This window comes from Phocoena phocoena, chromosome 1 (genome assembly GCF_963924675.1).
Source record: "Phocoena phocoena chromosome 1, mPhoPho1.1, whole genome shotgun sequence".
Taxonomy (NCBI): Eukaryota; Metazoa; Chordata; class Mammalia; order Artiodactyla; family Phocoenidae; genus Phocoena; species Phocoena phocoena.
In genome coordinates this window covers 153,681,895-153,703,888 of record NC_089219.1, presented here as the reverse complement: position 1 = coordinate 153,703,888, position 21,994 = coordinate 153,681,895, and the positions used below count along the sequence as shown (strand labels likewise).

Genomic DNA, 21,994 nt, shown 5'->3' with positions numbered 1-21,994 from the left:
GCTACACGCCTGCCTTGGCTGGCTCCCCTGCCCTCCCCAGGCGACAGTCTACCCAGACCCCTCCGTGGGTCATGACTTCTCCATCAGAGTCCCCACCTCTCTGGAAGCTGTGAGCCTCCGTTTGGAACCAAAAGAGTCTCCAGGGGTAAGGTTCAAGGCTTTGAGGGGTTAGGCCCATTGGTATGCAAATGAGGGAGAGTGCTTGTGGGGAGGAGAGCACAGGGGTGCAGTGAGGTGGGGTGTCTGGGTTGAGACAGGGGATTGAGGTTGGAGGGAGGCAGTAAACTGTCTTAGGGCTTTTGCTTTAAGATTTTTTTGATTATATAATTTGGTTTGGAGTAACGTATGGGAGGTAAGATGAAGAGACACCTCTTGCTAGGATGGGGGCTTACCCCACTGCCCAGCAAAAACTAAGAAAGGGAGCGTGCTCGCTTTGGCAGCACACATACTAAAATTGGAACGCTACAGAGAAGATTAGCATGGCCCGTGCACAAGGGTGACACGCAAATCCGTGAAGCTTTCCATATTTTTTTTTTTTTTTTTTTTTGCTGCATTGAGTCTTTCCTGCTGCGCGCAGGCTTTCTCTAGTTGCAGCGAGCAGGGGCTGCTCTTCGTTGCGGTGCGCAGGCTTCTCATTGTGGTGGCTTCTCTTGTTGCGGAGCACGGGCTCTAGGTATGCAGGGTTCAGTAGTTGCAGCATGCTGGCTCAGCAGTTGTGGCACACGGGCCTAGTTGCTCCGCGGCATGTGGGATCTTCCGGGACCAGGGCTCGAACCCGTGTCCCCTGCTTTGGCAGGCGGATTTTTATTTATTTATTTTTTTTGCGGTACGCGGGCCTCTCACTGTTGTGGCCTCTACCGCTGCGGAGCAACAGGCTCCGGACACGCAGGCTCAGCAGCCATGGCTCACGGGCCCAGCCACTCCGCGGCATGTGGGATCCTCCCGGACCGAGGCACGAACCCGCGTCCCCTGCATCGGCAGGCGGACTCTCAACCACTGTGCCACCAGAGGAGCCCTATATTTTTTATAATTGAGTCACTTTGCTGTACAGCAGAGATTGGCACAACATTGTAAATCAACAATACTTCAGTTTTTAAAAATGAAGAAAAAAAGAGGGAGAGTCTACTAGAGACTTGTGTAGCCAGCTTTGGGGAGAGCTGCCTTATCAGAAGTACACTGGGTACCTCACATCCACACTGCACACATTCCTTGACCCATCTGTGCATATGTGGATGAACATTTGAATTCACCTGTACACAGAAACCTAAGGAACTTTCTGAGTGTGTACAACCAAACACAGAGAGCTCTTTTGTTTCTGTAATCATTTGTTTCTAAAAAGCTGCATTTATAAATAGATTTTAAAACTAACATGCTTTTTTACACTGTAATCAATTTTTAAGCCTATGTTCTCTAAATGGACTAGTCATTCTTGGAACTAGGCATGTCTTATTTATTTCTGTGCCCCCAGAGACAAATCCAGTGCCTGGGACTATTAAGATATCTCATAAATGTTTGTCAAGCAAAGGCATGAATGAATGAATGATCTTTTTAAAAACCACAGGATTGCTTAATGGTGAAGTTTCTCTGAATCTAGTTTAGTGGCTAATGGTTGTACTCGGAGTGGGTGGCTGTATAAGAGAGAACATCTGTGTAAATTCACAAGTGTGTGCCTAGTTAGTAGGGAGGTATGTAGACAAGGGGACATGCATGAGTGTGTGTGTGTTAATGAGCCTTTGCCAGGGGCCTGCACTTTCCTGCGTGAGTGAATATCAGTGTGTGGATGAGCATGTAGACACTGAAGTGGCGAGCAGTGCGGGGGGCTGGCAGGAGATATCCCCCTAGATGTAGCCCCAGCCTTGAAGGAGCCTGCACATGCAGTGAAGGCACTAAGTCTGTGACAAATGGCTTAAGAGTCTGCAAGTGTGGGGGTGGGAAGTGGAGTGAGTTTGTGAGCTGTTCCCCCAGGACTGGATACCTAAGTGATTCGGCCCCATTCTCATCCCATCCCCCACCTGCCAGGACTTCCATGAAGCTCCTGGCCTTACTCAGCCTGCTGGCCCTGATGCTGGCCCAGGAAGTAAGGACAGCATCTCTCCCAGAGACGGAGAGGGAGCCGGAAGGAGACCAGCCACACGGAGAAGGCGATTCTTATGCAGTTCTGCAACTGGGGGACTATGTCCTGAGCCTGGACAACTACGATCAAGTCATTGACCTGAGCAACTATGATGAACTCACAGACTACAGGGAGCAGCTCCCCAAGGTGAGGGGCATGCAGCAGACCCATTGCATTCCCTGCAAGAAACTGGGAGCCTGAGGCCTGGTCCCTCTCTACCTGTTCCATAATGCAGGTATCTCAAGCCTCCACCTTTCTCTAGGAGGTGGAAATTCTTGTCCCTCCACAGGAACTTGTCGTTTAGATAATACTAAGAAAGAGGACACAAAACTTCAAGTTCTTTGTCTGTTTGTAGCAAATTTAGTGGGACTTCCCTCAGAAGTCATACATCCCTCCTTCTCTCTGCCTTCAAGACCATAAGGTGTATCTCACTGGGACAAGAGCAATGTCCTCACATTCTCCCTTGGAAAAAGGAATGCTACAACCTGTCTTTTCTTAGACTATCTTCAGTTCTGAAGTTCATTTTTCAGCCCTTTCTGGCCTTTGCAGGGACTGATCTGAAGTCTGCACTCATCTCCTGTCTGACCTTGGTCTGTGCGGGCAAGGGAAAAGCCCAGCCTGGGGGGTCTGGAGATGGGGTTCTGGCTCTGTCACCAGATGGCCCCTTGAGCTCAGTCCCTCCCCATCTGGACCTCAGTTTCCTCAGCCACGTCATGATGAGGGACCAGATGCTCAGAAGGCCCTTGCCTTGCTCACTCTTCCTGCCATCCCTCCCTCGTTTTCCACAGTGACTCTTTGCAAGCTTGAAATTGGTCGCTGAAGTTCCCAGAATCCAAAGTGAAGCCCCTCTCAGCCCCTCAAAGCTGGCTTACTGTATACTGTGTCTCCAGGTTAAAGGGACCAGCCTGGCTTCTCCAACCAGGACAAGTTTCACTCAGAGCACAAGGGCTCCAAGGACACCCCCTTCAAACCCCACAATGGCCAGGCCTACGACGCAGGGCCTGCTGGTTTCCCTGACCAGCCATGGTAAGTTCACAGGCACAGGTCTCAATAGCCACAGGTCATGGGCCGGCAGCCATGACCCAGCACCAGGGGTGCCAAAGAGGAATGCAGTCAGAGCTATAGGGAGTGGAGGATCAGGGAGAGAAGGGGAAACAGCTGCAGGGGAGGAAAAAAAAAAAACAAAGGGAGAGGCTGGCTGTTCCTAATGCTTCTTCCTGAGTGCACAAACTGGATAGGAAGCAAAGAAATGCAAGAACTCCGCTGTGTCTAGAAAAGCCACCTACCTTAATTAATAGCGTCGCTGGGGGAGCAGGTTGAGTGGTAATTAGATTAGAGACAATTAAAGGCCTGTAGAGAAGAATAAATAACTTCGTGGCCGTCATTTGGCATGGGGGCAAATGAAGCAGTCATACTGCTTTTCAGCTTGAATTCCCTGGTTAGCAGCTTTTCCCTCTCCCTGAGGCCCTCCTGGAGACTCTGGGATGCGGGCATATCCGCCGGTAGGGGGTTGGCGCTCTGCTGGGGATCAGAACTGAGCCAGAGGAGGAGGCAGTTAATTCCTGACTTGCCCTTGCGCTCGGTTCCTGTTCTCTTCTTGAGATGTTTGCCTTGGGTGGGTATAGGGTAATGGGGCACCTGTAGAGAAAACACTTCTGTCAGGAATCCATGACCTCCCAGGCTTAAAGAGACCACAAAGGGCCTCAGCTGGACCTGCCATTCAAGGCCTGGGGATAAGTACACTGTCTGGTCACGACTGGTGAAGAAGAGCTATCTCTTAATCTTGGGTCTGTGTCACTACCAACAGAGTTCCCCCTTGAGTTGGACGAGCAGTGATCTCCAGTAATCTCTGTCCTTTCTAATAACAAGGGATGGAAACCTCCTGCAGTAGTCAGTAAAACCTTCCCAACTTTGTAAAGCCAGTCTGAGCTCAATGGCCTGGCCTAAGTCTCATGACCACCGGTCATGGACTGAGAACAGGGGAGGGATGTTTTCCAATAGAAAACTGAGATGCTGATAACGATGAGAGGGGGAAATGAATCCTGGGCAGGCAGTGTACACTCCACCTTGGCTCTATTATGCTTTTTGGAGCCACACAGAACATGTCTAACTCCTCGCCCACCGGGCAGACGGCAGAACCGGCAGCCATTGGCCACTCCACTGAATCTGGCTTTATTTCATCTCCATTGCACCTTTTAGGACCAGAGAGAAGCCCTATGGAAAAGAGACTGATAGATGTCCTAGAAACGCCCACATAGGCCCAGAAAAACCTACACAGGACCAGGGTCTGATAAAGGCACTAATGGGCTTGGATTGTAATGGGTAATAACTGAGGGTGGATCTGCTTCTCTTAGGTCAAGGGCTGAGTGCCAGGCTGGCAGCGGCCAACAGCACTCCTGGGTACATTGTGACAGTCGGTCTGGGCAGCAACCCAAGAAGACACAGACAGCCACGGCTCAGACACTCCCTGGGGCCGGGGCTATTGGTCCCAAGGGCTGAAGGGAGTCTGACTGAGGAGGGGGGTCTCCCTTTGTTCTGTCTTCCACCTGGGCCAGGCCTGCCAACCTGTCTGATCTGCGTGTGCCTTGGTTCCTCTGTGTACTGTGATGATGCTGACCTAGAGAACATCCCTCCTCTTCCCCAGACAACCGCTTACCTGTACGCCCGCTTCAACCGCATCAGCCATATTCGGGCTGGAGACTTCAAAGGGCTGAGTATGTAATGTCCTGGTAACAGAAAAGAGTGGGTGGGCAGAGGGAACCCCCGGGGTTCTTTCCCTTGCCACCCAGCCACATTGAACTGTCACCAGACCAAGTGCCTTTCCCTGTTGGCTTTCAGTCTCTCCAGCTATCAAACAGAAATAGCCCCAGTCTCTTTAATTCCTTTGCTTGAAGATTTTTAGATGGCAGAAGTGACCTGTTCTTGTATGTTCTCCCCGAAGCTATGGGAAGCAGGGGAGGAGAAGGTATGATCAAGCCTACGTTTTTAGGCTGTCCCAGCAACTGTAGCTCTCTGCCGTCCTGGCCTCTGGACGAGGCCATGTTAACTCTTGTCTCTAATCTAGATTCTTCCACTAATTACTGACAGCCTTCCTGGGCCTCATTGTTCTTTTGTGTAAACTAACAGGTAGAAGTGGGATGGATCCAGGGATTCCTGAGCCTGTTGGGTCTTACCCTCAAAAAGCTTCTTCCAAGCCAATCCACATAGGACAGAACTCCAGGGAAAGGTATTACAGAATCTGAGGGCTTTTCCAGGTTTATAAAGTTATTCCTTCTGGTTTGGACCTGGTGCCGGTGGAGAGCTGGCTAGCATCCCCTATCCTGAGAGGCAGGGAGCAGGGCACAGGCAGCTCCAGCAGGAGCAAGGGAAGATGGTATGTCCCTCATCTCTCTGTGTTCTGCCCTGCACCTCTTAGCAAAACTGAAGAGGATTGACCTCTCTAGCAATTTCATCTCCTCCATCGATGACGATGCCCTCCTCCTGCTGCCTGCTCTGCAGGATCTGATCCTCCCTGAGAACAAGCTGGCAGTGCTACCTGTGCTGCCCACTGGCATTGAGGTCCTGGACATCCGCCTGAACCAGCTCCAGAGTTCAGGGATACAGCCTGAAGCCTTCAGGGTGAGCCAGGGCCTTAAGTCCCCCATCTACCACCTGCCACCCATGCCTACAACCACACACACACACACACACACACACACACACACACACACACACCCATGGCCCTCATGGGATATCTCTGCTCCAACCCTGTTCTGGGGCGTGAAAATCAAACCCAATTTTCCTCATCTAAACCATCAGCAGCTCCCCCTCTCCCTCTGTGGGGCACCTGGTCTCTTGGCTTCTTTCTGTGCAACTGCCCAGTCACCTCCCTGTGCACCAACATCCTCGCACACTCAGTTTCTGCTCCCCTAAAACTTTGACTTACATGTGACTGGACTTGCAGTGGTACTGGCTCCAGTTCTCACTCTACATATTCTTTTATTTCCAAAACCCATCACTAACTGACCAATCACTGTCTTTCTAGGAGCAAACTCTCAAGAGAGAAAATCTGGTCACTGGCTGGCCAGTTTTGATGGGAAGGGCTCAACACATGGCACAAATATGACCCCCTGGGCTGCCCACTCAGCAGGGCCAGGAAGAGTCCTGGGGACAGTTCCAATGAGGAAGTGAAGAGGGGTGTGGATGAGATTGACACCCCAGCTCTGTCACTCTCACATATGCAATTTGTTTCCATTGTGCCTGTGGCTCTCATTACGCTAGTCCGAGTATTTCCCGACCATGCTCTCCATAGCTGCTCCAGATTTAGCATCTGGAGACTTTTCATTTGGGAAAGTCCCTTCTGATAGCAGAGATGCTGAGGCTGGGCCGAAATGTCCTGCGTCCTGCCTCCCACCCATCCCTGCCCCTTGCCTGCTCTTCCCAGAGTTGCCACTGACACTGCCGAGTGCCTTCACACTCCCCCAGCTGCTGGCGCCTCAGCGGCAGCAGCTTTTCCTTCTGCATCCAGTGGGAGGAAATGAGCCTCCCCCACAGCACCCAGCGCGGAACCTGGCACCTGGCTGAGGCCCAGGAGACCCTGAGTGAGCGAACGGGGTCACATCAGCCACCCATCACTGCCAGGGCCCCACAGCACCCACCAGCCTCACGCACCCTTTGCCTCCTCCCCAGGCGCTGGAGAAGCTGCAGTTCCTCTACCTGGCCGATAACCTTCTGGACTCCATCCCCAGGTCCCTGCCCCTGAGCCTGCGCTCACTACACCTGCAGGTGAGCGGCCTCCCCAAGAGCAAGGGCATTGAACAGCACAGAAAGTGGAGGTCAGATTGCAGGGAGCCCGCCCCTTAGGCAGCGGTGGGTCTACGTCACTGAGACCTCATGGGAGACAAGGATTGGTAGGTGTTGTTCAGACCACTGTCCACAGACGCAGTTTGATTTCTTCCACTTCCTGCTCTTTGAAACACTTCCCCATGTCCTTATCCCATCTCACCCAATTGCTCGTTCCTTCTCCCCCTTCCCTTACCCTCTGTCTCCCGTCTTCCCTTCTTCCCTCTCAATCTCCCCTCTCTCTCCATCCGTCCTCAATGGGTCTCCTCTCCTCTTTCCTTGTATGGGGCGTTGGCTTTCTGTGCCTTGGTTTCTCCAGTTGTAAAGGGGAGGCGAGCTGGTAGGGAGAACACACTGAGCCTGCCTTCAGTGCGGCCTGAGGGCAGAATCTCCGGGCGGAGCAGGCTTGCAGCTGTCAGTGTGTTCTTTCCAGAATAACATGATAGAGACCATGCAGAGGGACACCTTCTGTGACGCTGAGAGGCCCAAGCACACGCGGAGGCAGCTGGAAGACATCCGCCTGGACGGCAATCCCATCAACCTGAACCTCTTCCCCAGTGCCTACTTCTGCCTGCCTCGGCTCCCCACAGGCCGCTTCACCTAGCTCACCCCTTCCACTGCTCCCAAGTAAGAGCCTTGGAGGACCACCAAGGGCACGGGCCTCCTGGGCCACAGGGCCTGATCCCTGTCAGCGGTCTTTCATCCAGGCACTAATCATCCTCAAGATGCAATTGCAAAACTCCACACACACCTCTCCCCCAGCACACACATGGCACGGAAAAGTCCTCCAGGAGCCAGATTTGTATTTCTCCATCCTCTTTCCTGAACACCTTATGGCTCCTGGCTCAGAGAATAGCGACGTCTGCAGCAAAACTCTTTCCCATATCCCCCATCCCTCCTACCCATACAGAATGCCAAGAAAATCATGTAAGAGGAAGAGGAGGAACAGAAAGAGAAGGAGGAAGTGGGGGGAAGCAGTGGCGTGCTGGAGCCAGCTCTTACTACTAGGCTCGCAATAACTGATCGTTAAAATTTTCCAGAATTTTGCAAACCAGTTGTTAAATACAGCCATTATTAAAAACTAAATTATATAAACTCACAATTAAATGTATTATGTTGAAAACAAATGTAATAAATACTCAAACTCATCACTTCCCAATTACTTTACTATGTTTTACTATCAACCATGTTCTTGAACTTACTTACGTCCACGGTACCTGTGTGGTGGAACTACTATATAATGACAGGCTACTGCTGCCCATCTCTTCCCAGCTCTGCTTTCAGTGACATCACACTGGTAGCTTGAAATTGGCCATGATGGGAGTATTTACACCACGCACATCGGTAAACACTACACATTAGGATTTTTTTGAGAAAGAGAGAGAGCCTGTTGTTAAGCAATTTCTAGCACACCACTGAGGAAAAAGAAGAGCTATTTAAACTACCCCTCCCCGTACTTCCAGGCCACCCCACTGGGGGTAGGGTGGGGTTTCTGTGGGGCTTTAAAATTTTCTTACTTTTCCTGTGCCAGGGCTTCCTGTTAGATTTGGAGGGAGCCATTCATAAGGATGGAGAACTGACATGAATCTTCATCCGGATGCCTGCTTGTAGCGCTTCCCTGTTCCCGGTTCAGTGACCAGCTTCTGAGCACGGGTGGCTCAGCCAGCTGGTTCCTAGCCATGCTCTCTTGATGTTTAACCACCAGAGGGCAGCCTTGTGCAAAGATAAATAAATAAATATAGCAATTACTCACCTTCTTGCAACCTTCTTGGATCCTGGGCTGGGCCTGCTGTACCGGGCGAATGGGAAGAAGGGCAACTATGATCTAGCCAACTTGCCCCTTGAATTATAATGGGAAGAGAGATGTCATCTTTCTCCTTCGTATAAGGACATGTTGGGCAAGGGGGTGGGGGGTGGTGTTATAGATCGGTGCTTGGCATCAGGTGTTGACTGGGGCATAGAAGAAGGGTGAGGCCAGCAATTCATGTATTCATTCAGCAAGGGTTTTATTGAGCACCTACGTGCTATGTGCAGATGGTATGCAATAGACATACTCCTTTTCTTCATGGAGCTTAAAGTCGAGTGTGGAAGACATGTGTGAAACAAATAATCACACAAGTAACCACACCATTCAACTCATGATAAATACTGTAAAAGGAATATTCAAAACGCTATGAGGACTTACAGGAGGGGGACACAGTTTAAGGGTCCAGGAGACCTTGAAGAATCAATGTCTAAGCTGAAAGCTGAAGGAATAGGAGTTAGCTAAGGCAACAACTCAAGGCCCCAGGTGGTCCCCAAGTCTGGAGGAACAGGTGTGCCTTGGGGCCCACCTGGAAGGGAACCCATTCATCCGCCTCCCCCACCTCTGTCTAGACGTCTCCAAGTACTGTGGGTGCTCAGGACAGTCCTGTAAGCAGACCAGTCAGGGATCATTACTCACATTCTTCAGATGAAGAATTTGAGAACTAAAGAAGACTCCACACACAGGCTGCAAACTAGGAGTGGGAAGTCTCAAAGGCAGTGAGAGCGGCCTGGTACAGTTGCTGCTGTGTTCACCCTCCCTCTCCCCAAGGACCCAAGGATTCCAGGACCCAGCAGGCTCCCTGTCTCTCTCCGTCTGTCTCTCTCTGTCTCTGTCTCTGTCTCTCTCTTGCTCTCTCTCTCTATCTCTCTCACATGCACGCTCTCTCTCATCCTCCAGTCCCATCCTCTTCCATATCCCACCGTATTTGATTATGACCAGGCCTAGGCATGCAACAGTTGGAAACCTCAGGATCCGCAAGTGCAAGAAACCCTGATTTGAAACAATCCAATGAAAAAAACAGAAGAAAATTTCCAGAACTGGGGCTCCCGTGTGCTAGAAGTCACATCATACCCATATGCCCCAAAGTTAATATGTGCTAAATACAGAAAGTCATCTGACCCCTGTTCTATTGTGGGAGAAGGGGACTCATAATTTCTGGACTCCTGGAATTTGCCAGACACTGTATTAGAAGTTTTTATACACATCAACTCACTTAATCCCAGCCACCACTCTAGATAGTAGAGATGTTTATCTCCACATTGTGGATGAGGAAACAAGTTTGTGAAAGTGTGGTACCCAAATTCACACAGCTAATAAGTGGCAGAGCCAGGATTCAAACCCAGGTCCCTCTAAGCATAGGTTACGGGGTCCTGCTCTCACAGCACACTTCAATGTAGGCACTACTTTCAAGGCCAGCCAAAGTAGGCAGGCTCCTTTCCTGAGGCCACGGCTGCTGTGCTGGGTAGGATTTCCCCAAGGGCCTGCTGCCTTTGCAGCTGTCTCCTAACTAATGCCCCATTTTTGGCTAGGGAAACCCAAGGAATAGAAAGAACGCCCTTGTTGGCCGCCTCCCTGAAGAAATTATAAATAGTGCATCTGTCCCTTGGCCCCTCCCATGATCCAGGGAGTGGGGAGGGAAGAGAAATCCAAGTGGCTCCCAGCAGCTCTTATATCTTGACTGAAGGAGCTGGGGCTCTTCTCAGGGACCTGAAGAAGTTAGGGTCGGACACTTGGCAGGGGAAAGAGAGAGCACCTCTTTATCCAGACTGAGGGTCTCCTGTCTGGCAGAATGGCAAAGACGGGTGTGAACCAGCCCTGAGGAAAAAAGGGAGAGCAGAGAGGAGTGGGCTGTGGGGGTCCAGTCAGGTGGGGAAGGGGCCTCACTGCTAATGCAGTGGGCAGTGCTAGGTGGGATTTAAATCCACTTCTTCAAAGAGCCAGTCTTTTCTAGCCTCACTCATCCAGATCCTTAATGACACTCAGAACCTGTGCTCCACCTTGGCAACCTTGGTGAGGACCCTTGCTCTTGGGTGGCTCCCTGGTGGTCCTCCTGCCAGCCCTGAGCAAAGGGGAGCACCTCCCCCACACCCCGTTGCACCCCATGGCCTCAGGATGGTTCTAGCTCCAGGCAGGCGCCCTGACCAGTTCTGTGACTGTTGTGGGAGGAGGCAAAGGGGCCAGGGTAAGTTTGCAGTGACTGCCCGTCCACCTGCCCATCCGCAACTCCACAGCCAGGCCCAGGGCAGGAAGAGGCTGGTAGGGAATGGAGGGAGGGAGGGGCTGCTGGAGGGGCTGGAGCTAAATCCATTCAGGAGCCAGGGAGTGTTTCCTCACCCTGACCTTTCCTTGCTCCTTCCTTTCCCCTTGAATTTCCTCCCTGAATAATAATCTCTTATGCTTATGCTGTAAATTTTCACTTTACAGATAGATCTCTTTGATATATGGGATTGAATTTATGGTCCCAATAACTCTGCAGACGGTATTATTATCTCTACTTTACAGATAGAAAATGGGAGGCTAAGTGATTTGTTCAAGGGAAAGTTGACTTAACGTATAGAAGCACAAGGGAGATGGGGGGAGACAGCCATCATTTCTTGGGAATTCCTGCAAGAGAAATGGAAATCCCATCACCAGCTGCTGGAGCAATGGATTAGTATCCCCCTCCCCACTCCCCAAGAGCTCTTTGAAAAGCAAGGAACAGAGAGAGCCTCTCTCAGACTGGCAAAATGCGTGCTGCCCACAGGGCTGTGGGCCTGCATCCTGATGGTGCACAGGAGGTAGTGAGGAGAAGGCAGCTTCTGTGAATCTCAGCTCAGGAAAACCCCAGGACTCAAGGACACACTGCTCCCCATCTCTGCCCCCACCCCAGCAGGCGCATGGACATCCCAGCACCCACACGCCCCCATCTGTGTCCTTCTTGCTTCCGGCCAGAAGGAGGGAGGCAGACAGACAGGAGGTGCAGAGAGGCTCTGCCCTGCCCCCTCCACTGTCTGGATCTCTCAGCTTTCTCCTTCCTCCTGCCTGCCCCTCCCCTCTCCCCCACACTAGACACCAACTCAATTTGGCCTCTCCTCTCTTTCAAGGTCATCTCTCTCAGCTGGGCCAGCTTCACATCCCCCAGCAGCCAACATCTCCCCATCTCACAGACCTCCCTCCTGTGGTTGCTGGCAGCTTAAAGGAGGGTCTCCATAAGGAGGGGGGATGCTGGTTTCTTTCCCCACGGCTCCCATGTCTCCCTTCTCCTCCAAGAGTGATAAAGCAGCCAGGGGACCACCTCCTTCCTGTCTCACTGCACAGCCCCCCAAACTCAGACCTCCTTCTGATCTTCAGACCAGCCTGTTCATCCCTCCCAGGCGTGGAAAAAACCTGTGGCCGGGACAGGCGTGTGCACACTGTCCAGTACGTGCACGCAGAACGCGCTACACCTGCTCTCTTCTTTCCTCCCCTCTGCAGTCTGGCTCCCTTCCCACACCCACTGCTGTGCCCCAGGCACCGGAGCAAACAGTTCTCAGCCTTTTCCTGGCACTGCCGGTCCCAGCCCCGTTGCCCTGAATCCTCGTCTCTGGGGTGTATCTAACACACAGTTCACGCAAAGGAGGAAACGCAAAGTGTTCTCTGCTGCCGCCACCTGCAAAGGAACCATAGTTCAGGGAGCGAGCAGCTGGAATGAGAGTCCAGAGCCCTGCGTCTGACCACCCGAGGCCCTGGCTTGCTGTGCAACATGCGGCAAAAGTCACGCCAGCACCACAGTCCACCTGCCTTCCACTTGGGGCCCCTCAGCCTACTTCTGTGGCTCAAAGCATAAAGAAGCCTGGTGGGCTTTTCTAGTCTAAGAACAAAGACCAAACCCTCCCCCACTATTCCCAGTAGCACAGGCCAACATTGACAGAGACACCTAGGTAAAGGAGAACAAAGGAAAACAAAGGGGAGTAAGGACAGAAAATACACACCACACAAAATGTGTCTAGTCCCCAACTCAAGGTTTCTGATCCCAGATCGACTGCACTTTGACCCAAAAACTGGCTTAGCTGCAGGCCTTCCTGAGCTCCCCTCTGGTCCTGCAGAATAGGAAACAGTCCAAGCTCTCCTCCCACTTAGGCCAAGGAACCTGGGACAGGGACATCCATCCTGACCCCTCTTGACATTAGAGGCAACAGCTCTTGAATCACACGTTGTCCATGATCAGTGTTCACCCACCTAAGGATGACCAGTCACCAAAGGGTAACCGAAACGCAGTCTCAGGAGAGGTGTTTCCCTCCCCCAGAGGGGACCCTGCATCCGAGGACAGGCTCCTGGAGCCCAGTGCCTGCAAGAAGAGCAGCACGACTCTTGGGGATCTAAGAAATCCCCATGGAGCCACGTCCTGGGAGACAGGCATGATGGCAGATTTGAACCCTGGGGACAAGTGATAGCAGGTGAGACTGTGACCTTGGGGAAAGTGCTGGGGGATGGGGGAGGTGGGGATTGGCATGGGCGGAGGAAAGGTGGGACCTTAGCCATGCATGAAAAATGCCAGGCTAGAGAGATGCCCACAGGCCCCATGCCCAGAACGCTCTGCAAAGTAGGAAGATGTTAAGCAGTGACACAGACGTTTCAATAACGCCCCTGCAGAGGAGAAAAAAACAAAAATGGAGGCTTTAGGGATTCAGGTCTTCCAGATCATCTGTATAGTTGGGTTCAGGTCACCTTGCCCAGGCAGGTGCTGGTACCCCTCTGAACAAGTCAATCTGAAAATAGGCTCCATTTTAAAGTCAGCAGATCAGAACATTATCCCTACAGAGATTATGGGAGGTAACGAAAGATGGGGAGAAATTCAGTGTTCCAAAGGCCTTGCGATGGCTCACAGACCTTCAGTCCAAGCTCCTGTGTCCAGGCAGGTCTTTATCTAGTGCAGGTAAAACTTCCCCTGGTTTTAAGTAAGAGCCAGAGGTCCAAGCTGCAGAAAGCTACCCAACCACCATTTGCAGGACACCGTTGCCTGGCCTTGGCGAGCCCTTTGCATTGCACGCGTGGTTACATTTAATCCCCATAGTAGCTTGATGAAGTGAGCACTGCCCCAATTTTATAGAAGAACCCCGAGAGGTTAAATTCCTTGTCCAAGGTCAAGGAGTTCCTTGTCCGAGTTATGCAGCAAGTAAGAGGCAAGTTTGAATGGAAATTCAAAGTTGGCCTGACTGCAAAACCCTCTATCCCTCCTGGATCGGTGCTGGGTGTCTGACATTCCTGGTAAATCATGGGTCACCTCACGCTTCCCATAGGAGCCTTGTGTATGGAACACACCCAGCAAACACCACGCGGCCAGCTCCATGGCGTCGTGGTCCAAACGCAGGCTGGAAGAGAGCTGACAGACATAAGGCAGAACGTAAAGAAGATAGAATTTATTAGAGGGAAGGTCACTGCCAGAACAGCAGGCCGGCTTCCTAGTAGTCTGGGAGAGTCGAGCCCCAAGCATGTGCTATCGATCAGTTTTTATAGCCAGAAAACAAAGGAATGGTCCGAGGTGAAAATTTCGTTTACTGATCTGTCCAGGCACATATACCTTCCTTCTATAGGGTGGGAGTGGGACAGGGCAGATGCCTTTCCTTATTTGGGACAGGTCCCGTTGCCCAGGTGGGCGTTGCCCAGGGGGGCTCAGGAATTTCATAACCATCGCAACATGGTGGGGAGGGCAATTAAGAGTCCGGTAGAGGGTGTGACGCTGACACTTTTTCAGGCAGGGTCGTCCTCTGTCCTTGGAGCACCATTGTCCTTGGAGCACCACACATGGCATGGGGAGGGAGGCAGACTTCTGCAGAAATCTGACCTTAAATAGCCCCTTTTCTGCCCCCTCCCTACCCCAGTGGTGGCACCCGCACACCTGGATTTCTCCTTCAAGCCTTTCCAGTCTAGATCTCCCTTCCCACACCCCCTCCCTTCCTACCCATTGCCTCTGAGCCCAACTTCTTGGCCCCTGATATTCTATTCACCGATTTCTTCCCGCTTCTTTCACCCTGAATACAATAGGCTCCTTCCTGTGTGTGTTGGTAAACAGAATCACGACATTCCGAGGGCGGTGTGTTCCAGACCAGGTTTCAGCTCCTCAAGGAGCCCCTCATGCCACAGTCTCTTCCTGATGGGGACAGAACATCCTAGAGAGGTGGCCTGGCCTGGCCCATGCCCTGCCTCTCTGCCCCTGCCACTCTTGCACATTGCAGCTTAGGGGACAAGTGGTACAGCGCCAAACGTACTGCCTCTATTTTTCCTCAGAGCCCGGGAATTGCTCTCTCAGCTCCTGCCTAGAATACTGGAAGAGGGATGGGAAGGGGAAAGCGTTCGTTTGTTTGTAGCCATCACCAAGCAGGTTCCTACCACCCCACACCCAGGCTGAGATCTGGTGGGTGGGGGAATGGTGTTTTCCAAGTAGCCTCCATGACAGCCGGCAAGGAAGCAGCAATGAACGTGGCAGAGACAACACCGGAGAAGGGAGATGCAACCACCCGCAGACAGCAGGCGGCCACAACTCCTCCAGCACAGAGGATGATGGGGATCCCCTAATTCTTGACTCACGTGGATCCTGAGCCTCAGTCTTCTGAGCAGGCTGGAGGAGGAGCATGAATCTGCAAGGGCTCATCAACCGAGAGATTCACACAGAACTAGGCCCTCCCTCAACCTTAACCATCTCCAGGGTCCTTCATTGATCCTTTGAACAAGTCTTTATTAAGTACCAACCATCAGGGACATTATAATAAATAGACAGACGAGGTCCCTGTTCTCAGTGGAGGAGGCAGGCAGTAACGGAACAAGCAAACAACCAGATCAACAGTATAACTCAGACACATGCAGCAAAATGAGGGTGATGTGACAGAGACTGGTGATAGCACCCGCAACGTTAGAAAGGGGAATTAAGGAAAGCCTCTTGGAGGTAGTGATGGTTGAGCTTGGACTTTCATGACAGGAAGGCAGCAGCCTTTCCAAATACGAGGCGAATGCTCTCTGGGCAGAAGGGACAGAAGAAGCAAAGGCCCTGTGCAGAAACAAGCAGATTCAAAGAGGAGAGAGGAGACCCATGCAAGCAGCCAGAGCTGCTTCCCCCTACCAGGGTGTGAGGTAGGGGGAAGCAGCCGGCCCTGAACATCAAGGTCTTGCAGGATTTTACTGGAAATGCGATGGGTCCTTTTCCGAGGAACTCAAACACCCTTACCTGCTTGCCTCTCTGTTAGTGATGCTAAAAACACAAGGAAGGAGAGGAAGGAAGCGTGATTCACTGGCGATGACATTGACCAGAGCCAGTATAACCTTTTAGGGAGGAAGGATCTGTTGCTTGGCTACCAGGCCTGGGGAGGGTCATGGGTGGAAACGGGCAACAGAAGTGGAGCAAAAAGAGAGACACCAGGGGAGGGTGTCTAGGGGAGGGCTGAGAGCAGGAAATCTCACCGGGCTGGAGCTTAAAGAGCGAAGGAGGCCTGAGCGGCTCCCAGGAGCCGTGGTGCTTTGAATAGAGGGGAACAGAGTATTTTAAGGAAGTTTGTTTGGCTTTCACACAGTGTAATTTCCCCTTGGTTATCCTCTCAAGAAGACCTCGTGTTAAGAGCTTCACTATGTCCCAAAGCTTTTAGAGTCTGATGTCAGCTCCTTTTAGACAAGTCTAGAGGCTTGAAGTGGGCCTCAGGAGAGCCCCAGTGCTCAGTGCACTGTTGAGATTGGAACACAGGTGAAAAGGGCTCCTGCTGGACACTGCTGTGTAGGCTCAGTCCAGTCACTTCTCTGTTCCCTTCCTCTGGCCATGAGAGGACTGACTTAGAGGATCTCTAAGGTGCAAGCGGTCTGGGGCTCCAAGATGCCACATGTCCTTTCGTTTCCTTAACAGAGACTTGAGAAGATGAGGCTTAGATCCTCCTGACCTCCGGAGAAGGTTGTCTCACCCCTGCAGCAGGCTGTCCTGCTGCCCTTAGTGCCGAGAGGGGACGGTTTTAGGGGCACACCTGCTCCCTGACCGTTACACACTGCTCAGGCCCAGCCTTCTCCAAGGAACTGACCTCCCTCAGGGACAAGGGACTCCTGGAAGCTTTCATCAGCGTCTGTCTTTCGATGCCAGGACTGGGTTGGGTGCAGCCCCGAGCAAGGTAGACCATGTAAACGACTCCTCAAGGAGGGTGGCTATGACCTCAGTGGTGAGATACCCCCTGGGGAGCAGAAGAGCCTCTTCACATTCTGGAGAGGGTCTGGGGTGACCTGTGACCCTGGCAGAGCCAAGAGTTCAGGCCCTCTCTCCTCCATACCCTGCTGCTTCAGGGTCAAGCAGAGTCTCCAGACCCTGGTCAGCCCTCTCCTTCCTGGTTCCTTCCTGGCTCCTTCCTTCTAGCTTGGCTGTAGGAACCCAGGCATAGCTGCTTTAGCAGGCTGCCTGCTTCCTTCAGCACAGCAAGTCCTTCCTGCAGAACCTGCAGCGCTTTCTACCACCTTAGTAACCAGCACACGTACCCAGCGCTCTTCCCCTCCTCCCCTCCCCTCCTCCCCTCCCCTCCTCCCCTGCCTCCTGCCTCTTTCCTCCTTTCTCTCTCTCTCTCTCTCTCTCTCTCTCTCTCTCTCTCTCTCTGTGTCTCTCCCCCACCCCCTTCCTTTACCTTCTCCTGCTTCCTCCCCACCCCTCAGAGCCATTGCCACCTCCTGGGAAACTGAGAGGGTTTATCATCAAATCAGGCTTTGTCATAAGGAAAACAGGTTTATTTTCCTCACTTTGCGAAGGTGCTGACAGAAGCAGCTAGGTAAAGGGTGTTTTGTATATTCAAAGCCTCCATCTGTCCGTCCCCCACACTCCCTCACCCCCACCCCCATGGCTGAATCTGGCACTGTTTTCTCATTTTCCTCAAAGGCTGCTCCTCTGACCTGCCTCTTGGGTCCCCCATTCTCTTAACCCTCACCTGTGAACCTTTGCCCACAGGACCCATCCACTCCTAACCACTCCTTCATTCAGGTCATTTCACTCATTCAGCAGTTTAGAGTCACTGCTTTTATGTGCTAGGGACTCCAGGTGCTGTGGATGTGAGATACGGGGGTGGGGGGGTGGGTGCATGGATACATGAATAAACCACTAAAGTACAAAGCAGTAACCGTGGCAGCAGTGGTGGCACACGGCACCGAGGTGGGGCAGAGACCATGGAAGGTGGAAGGTGTACTGAAGGAGAAGATAGTGATGCCAGAGCAGGAAGCCTGAGGCCAAGTGGGATCATGGGATCAAGGGCTGGTGGGGGGATGGGGGGTGATGCGCTACAGGCCTGTACCCAGGGCACGCGCTGGTGCTGAGCAGGGTGATTCTGGAGCAGACGTTGTAAGCAGAGGAAGCAGGGGCGGGAGAGGCTTATGAAAGGAGCCCCTGCTGGGTGGCACATGGGGGATCAGAAGGGTCAGGCTGGTATCTCAGAAGTTCTGTGAAAGGCAGTTTTGAGGGGGACAAGCCTGGAGTCTGGGGGAGGGAGACTGGTTAGGAGGCCAATGCCATGAGAATCAGAAGTGAGTTCTGGGACTTCCCTGGTGACGTAGTGGATAAGACTCTGGGCTCCCAGTGCAGGGGCCCGGGCTCGATCCCTGGGCATGGGAACTTGATCCCACATGCATGCCGCAACCAAGAGTTCACATGCCACAACTAAGGAGGCTAGGTGCCACAACTGAGGAGGCTACATGCCACAACTAAGGAGGCCACCTGCCGCAACTAAGACCCAGCACAACCGAATAGAATAGGATAAAAAAATAAAATGAAGTGAGTTCTGAGTTGAGAACAGTGGTGGGACAGGAGAAGTCACAGGAGCCATTAAAGGAAGAGCCTGCAATAGTTTTGGGGAGTGGGACTCTCCAGCAGAGGGGCAGCTGAATCCAGGAGAGGGTATGCGATGGATTACTAAGCACATGAGCTGTGAGAAAGGCAGCCAGGGGGCAGAGAACACTGCCCAATGGGAGGAGCCCCAGGCCGGGTAGGTGTGCAGGCAAAAGAGAAGCCAGAGAGGTGAAAGCAGCAGGAGAGGCTGGCAACCCAGAAGGGAAGAAAAGGGGTAGAGGGTAAAGTGGGAGGTAGTCGGGTCAGGCTTCACTCAGAGCAGAGTGTCACTAACGGCTAACACCCTGTTCAGTGTGGAAGTGACGTTGGCCCCGGTGACCCCTGTGTGAGCAGTCTGGGCTCACTGCTGCCTCTCCCCTCACCTCTGGGGTCTTCCTGGAGACAACCACTCTTCACTCTGCCACCCCATTATCCATCACAGTGACTGCTGGTATTGAGCACCAACTGGCAGTCCACCCTTCCACGGGCTATGTAGCGTATGGGAGAAGCACAGCCCTCGTGCTCAGAGAGCTCCCAGGCTATTGCAGGAGCATGTGCACAAAATTCCCATCCATTAAAAAAGCAGCCAACAAGGGACTTCCCTGGTGGCGCAGCGGTTAAGAATCCGCCTGCCAATGCAGGGCACACGGGTTCGAGCCCTGGTCCTGGAAGATCTCACATGCCACGGAGCAACGAAGCCTGCGCGCCACAACTACTGAGCCTGCCCTCTAGAGCCCGCAGGCCACAACTACCGAGCCTGTGCACCACAACTACTGAAGCCCGCGTGCCTAGAGCCCATGCCTCGCAACAAGAGAAGCCACTGCAATGAGAAGCCCACGCACCGCAACGAAGAGTAGCCCCTGCTCGCCAAAACTAGAGAAAGTCTGCGTGCAGCAACGAAGACCCAAGGCAGCCAAAAGAAAAAGAAAAAAGCAACCGACAAGTAATATCGATCAGGAATGAACCTAAAGTCAATGAGTGCATGCTAAAGTGACGCCCAAGAGAAGAGGCTGACTCCAGAAGGAAGGCAGGGACACCCCAACTGGCTCTGCAGCACCAGGACCGACTGGGACGTGAAGTCTGTAATTCATAGCCGATCAGTCCTGGAGGGCCCAGTGCTCTGACCCCTTTGGAAACCTCTCTTCTCTGACAGCTGAGCCCTTCTCCTTGGAGGCCTAGGGCAGGAAGGTTTCTCTGTGAGATGTACTCTGGTGCCCCGCAGCCAGGATGATGGACGAGGAGGCAAGAGAGCTGCTCAGGGCGGCTGAGACCAGTGGGGCTGAGCAGGGAGAGAAATGTTATGGCAGAGCAACTGAGAAACAGGAGAAGCACTCGGGGGCTGCATGGGAGTGGCGGGGAGCTAGGTCCTTCTCTCAGCCATCTCCATTCACCTGTCTGCCTCTTGAACCAGGTCCTAAGTTCTATGACACAAATGACACAGAGGGACAGCTGAGAGGGGAAGGTGAAAGATCAATGTTCCAAAGGGTCATCTATTCCCTTCAAGGTCATGGGTTATGGAAAGCTCTTGGGTGTGCTCAGGAGTAGCTCACCTGGCAGCCGAGACCTGGTCCCTGTTCCAGTGCCCCAGTGCCCCAGAAATGGGCCCAGCCCCAGATTCTCCTGGCCGAGATTCAAGCTCCCATTCAACCTCACTCCCTCAGGCATAGGAGATGCTGGGGCCAGCAGCTAGCAGAGGGAAAGACACATCTCCTTGGAATCAATCCAATCAGGACTCCACCCCAGGGTCCAAGGTGCAATAGAATGGCAGCCAATCCCTCCGGAAACTGACTGGCAGCCTCCACCGCCCATAGATGTGACGAGTAAGGCCTCAGCCTACTCTTTCTCCAGCCTTTGCGTTCCATTTGTCCAGGCCTCTGGAATGTACTGCATCCCTCCCATGTACACACAGGACGATAGGGATGCCACTGTCCTCTCACTCCCCAGCAGCTGCTGGATAAGAAGGGAATCAAAGAAACAGAAACTCGTGGGAGCCACCCTTGCAAGCAGCTGAAGTGAAAGGAAGCTGGGCACAGGGGGAGGGGGCCTGGGGCTGGGCCAGCTGGCATTATCGGTCTCGCCTGCCCGACAGACAAAACGTGACTGCATTATTGGTTGGCTAATTGAACTCTCTTTTCTAGAGGTGAGCACAGAGCAGTAGGGTAACAGAGCCTCTCTAACCTGAGTGCTGCATGCTTTGTGCTTCCCTTACTCCTAGGTATAGGGTTATGCTGACAAGTCAAACATGAGCCTGTGCTGGAGAGTTTACTCCGGAGGCCATGGCTGAGCCAGTAATGCTAACAGTGTAAGACATGGAAGCTCAAGGGAGGAGGGTGCCGTGGGCTGAAGTCAGCTGGAAGCCTGAGTCGGGGAGGCAGTGTGTGAACTGCCATGGCCCCTCCTCACTCCCGCAGAGGCAGCTGTTTAGTACAACTTCTATGTGGCAGGGACAGGCCTTACACGCAGCACAGTACCTATTTATGGAAAGAATAAGAGGCTGCTGGCAGCGAAACTATGTTTCTGAAGGTAAGCCGCGTGAAGGGGCCCTCCTGGGTAGCTGGCCTTCGCCAGTCCCTCTTTTGCACGCCTTCCTTCATTGAGGGGGGGGGGCATCTTCTCCCTGACTCCTCTCCATCTCTACTTGGTTCCCTCCCCGTCTCCAGGTAGGCCCCTGTTCAAATCCCCTGTGTCCCTGAGGGGAGGAACGGGAGACTCCCCACCTCGCTCTCACACCCAAGACATCAGGTCGAAGATGCTGCCCTGGGTGCAGGCAAAATACAACTGCGTGCTTCCCAGCCCGACCCTTATCAGGCTCCTGGAGCATCAAGGAAGTGCCAGTTTCTCAGCAAGTTCCAGAGGCACCTTGCATTGAATAGCCTCCATTTGCCCCTCCGCCCCAGCTCCCACACCCTCCACCCTCCTCTACCCTGCTCTGAGCCCTGTATCTGGAAGGCTGATTTCTAAGCCTGCACCAGCCAGGCTCCCTAGACCTCCAGCCTCCAGTGGGATCAGCTGTTGGAGACCTGGCGCAGGAGGAGACTGTGCTGTCCTTGTCCCCTCATTTACTCCCCAGCCCTCAGCCCTCCTCTGTCCTGCAGCCTCCTCCTGCCGCTGCAGCTCTCTCCAGGTCCCAAGGAAGGCCCTCCCCCATTCCTTCAGAGTGTTTCACCTTCCCTTGCCGGGGTGTATATGCCACCTCTTTCCTGCTGGAGCCCCTCTAATGCATACTTTGCCCCTGCTCTCCTCACCAGTGGGAAATAGGGAGAAAAGATGCCTTAGAACGCTGCCCCAGAACAAGGCCCAGGTTGGTTCACTTAGAGATGAATCTCGGTTTGAAACTTAGTTCTACTGCAAGGTAAGTTATTTTTCTTGTGTTTCACTTTTTTCATCTGGGAAACGGGAATACCGCTCCCTCTCGGGGTTGTTATGAGGGTTAAGTTAAGCAATGTGCACACACGGCGCTCAC

General features: G+C 52.8%; 1 protein-coding gene and 1 non-coding gene across 2 annotated transcripts; both read left to right on the top strand.

Moving 5' to 3' along the window:
* Positions 1-424: 424 nt before the first annotated feature.
* On the top strand, positions 425-531 carry LOC136140390 (U6 spliceosomal RNA). Its single transcript, XR_010657604.1, has one exon. It is a non-coding gene; the product is annotated as a U6 spliceosomal RNA (small nuclear RNA).
* A 1,495-nt stretch (positions 532-2,026) lies between these two features.
* Positions 2,027-7,538, top strand: OPTC (opticin). Its single transcript, XM_065893898.1, has 6 exons — positions 2,027-2,260; positions 3,004-3,139; positions 4,669-4,827; positions 5,529-5,731; positions 6,782-6,877; positions 7,368-7,538. Exons 1-6 carry the CDS (start codon positions 2,027-2,029, stop codon positions 7,536-7,538), a joined length of 999 nt encoding a protein of 332 aa, XP_065749970.1.
* The last annotated feature ends 14,456 nt before the right edge of the window (positions 7,539-21,994 follow it).

Excerpts from the sequence above, each read along its gene's own strand:
- OPTC (XM_065893898.1), top strand. The coding sequence starts at position 2,027 with ATGAAGCTCCTGGCCTTACTCAGCCTGCTGGCCCTGATGCTGGCCCAG. Across the intron at positions 2,261-3,003 it reads ACAGGGAGCAGCTCCCCAAG|GTTAAAGGGACCAGCCTGGC; the intron begins GTGAGGGGCATG and ends CTGTGTCTCCAG. Across the intron at positions 5,732-6,781 it reads TACAGCCTGAAGCCTTCAGG|GCGCTGGAGAAGCTGCAGTT; the intron begins GTGAGCCAGGGC and ends CCTCCTCCCCAG.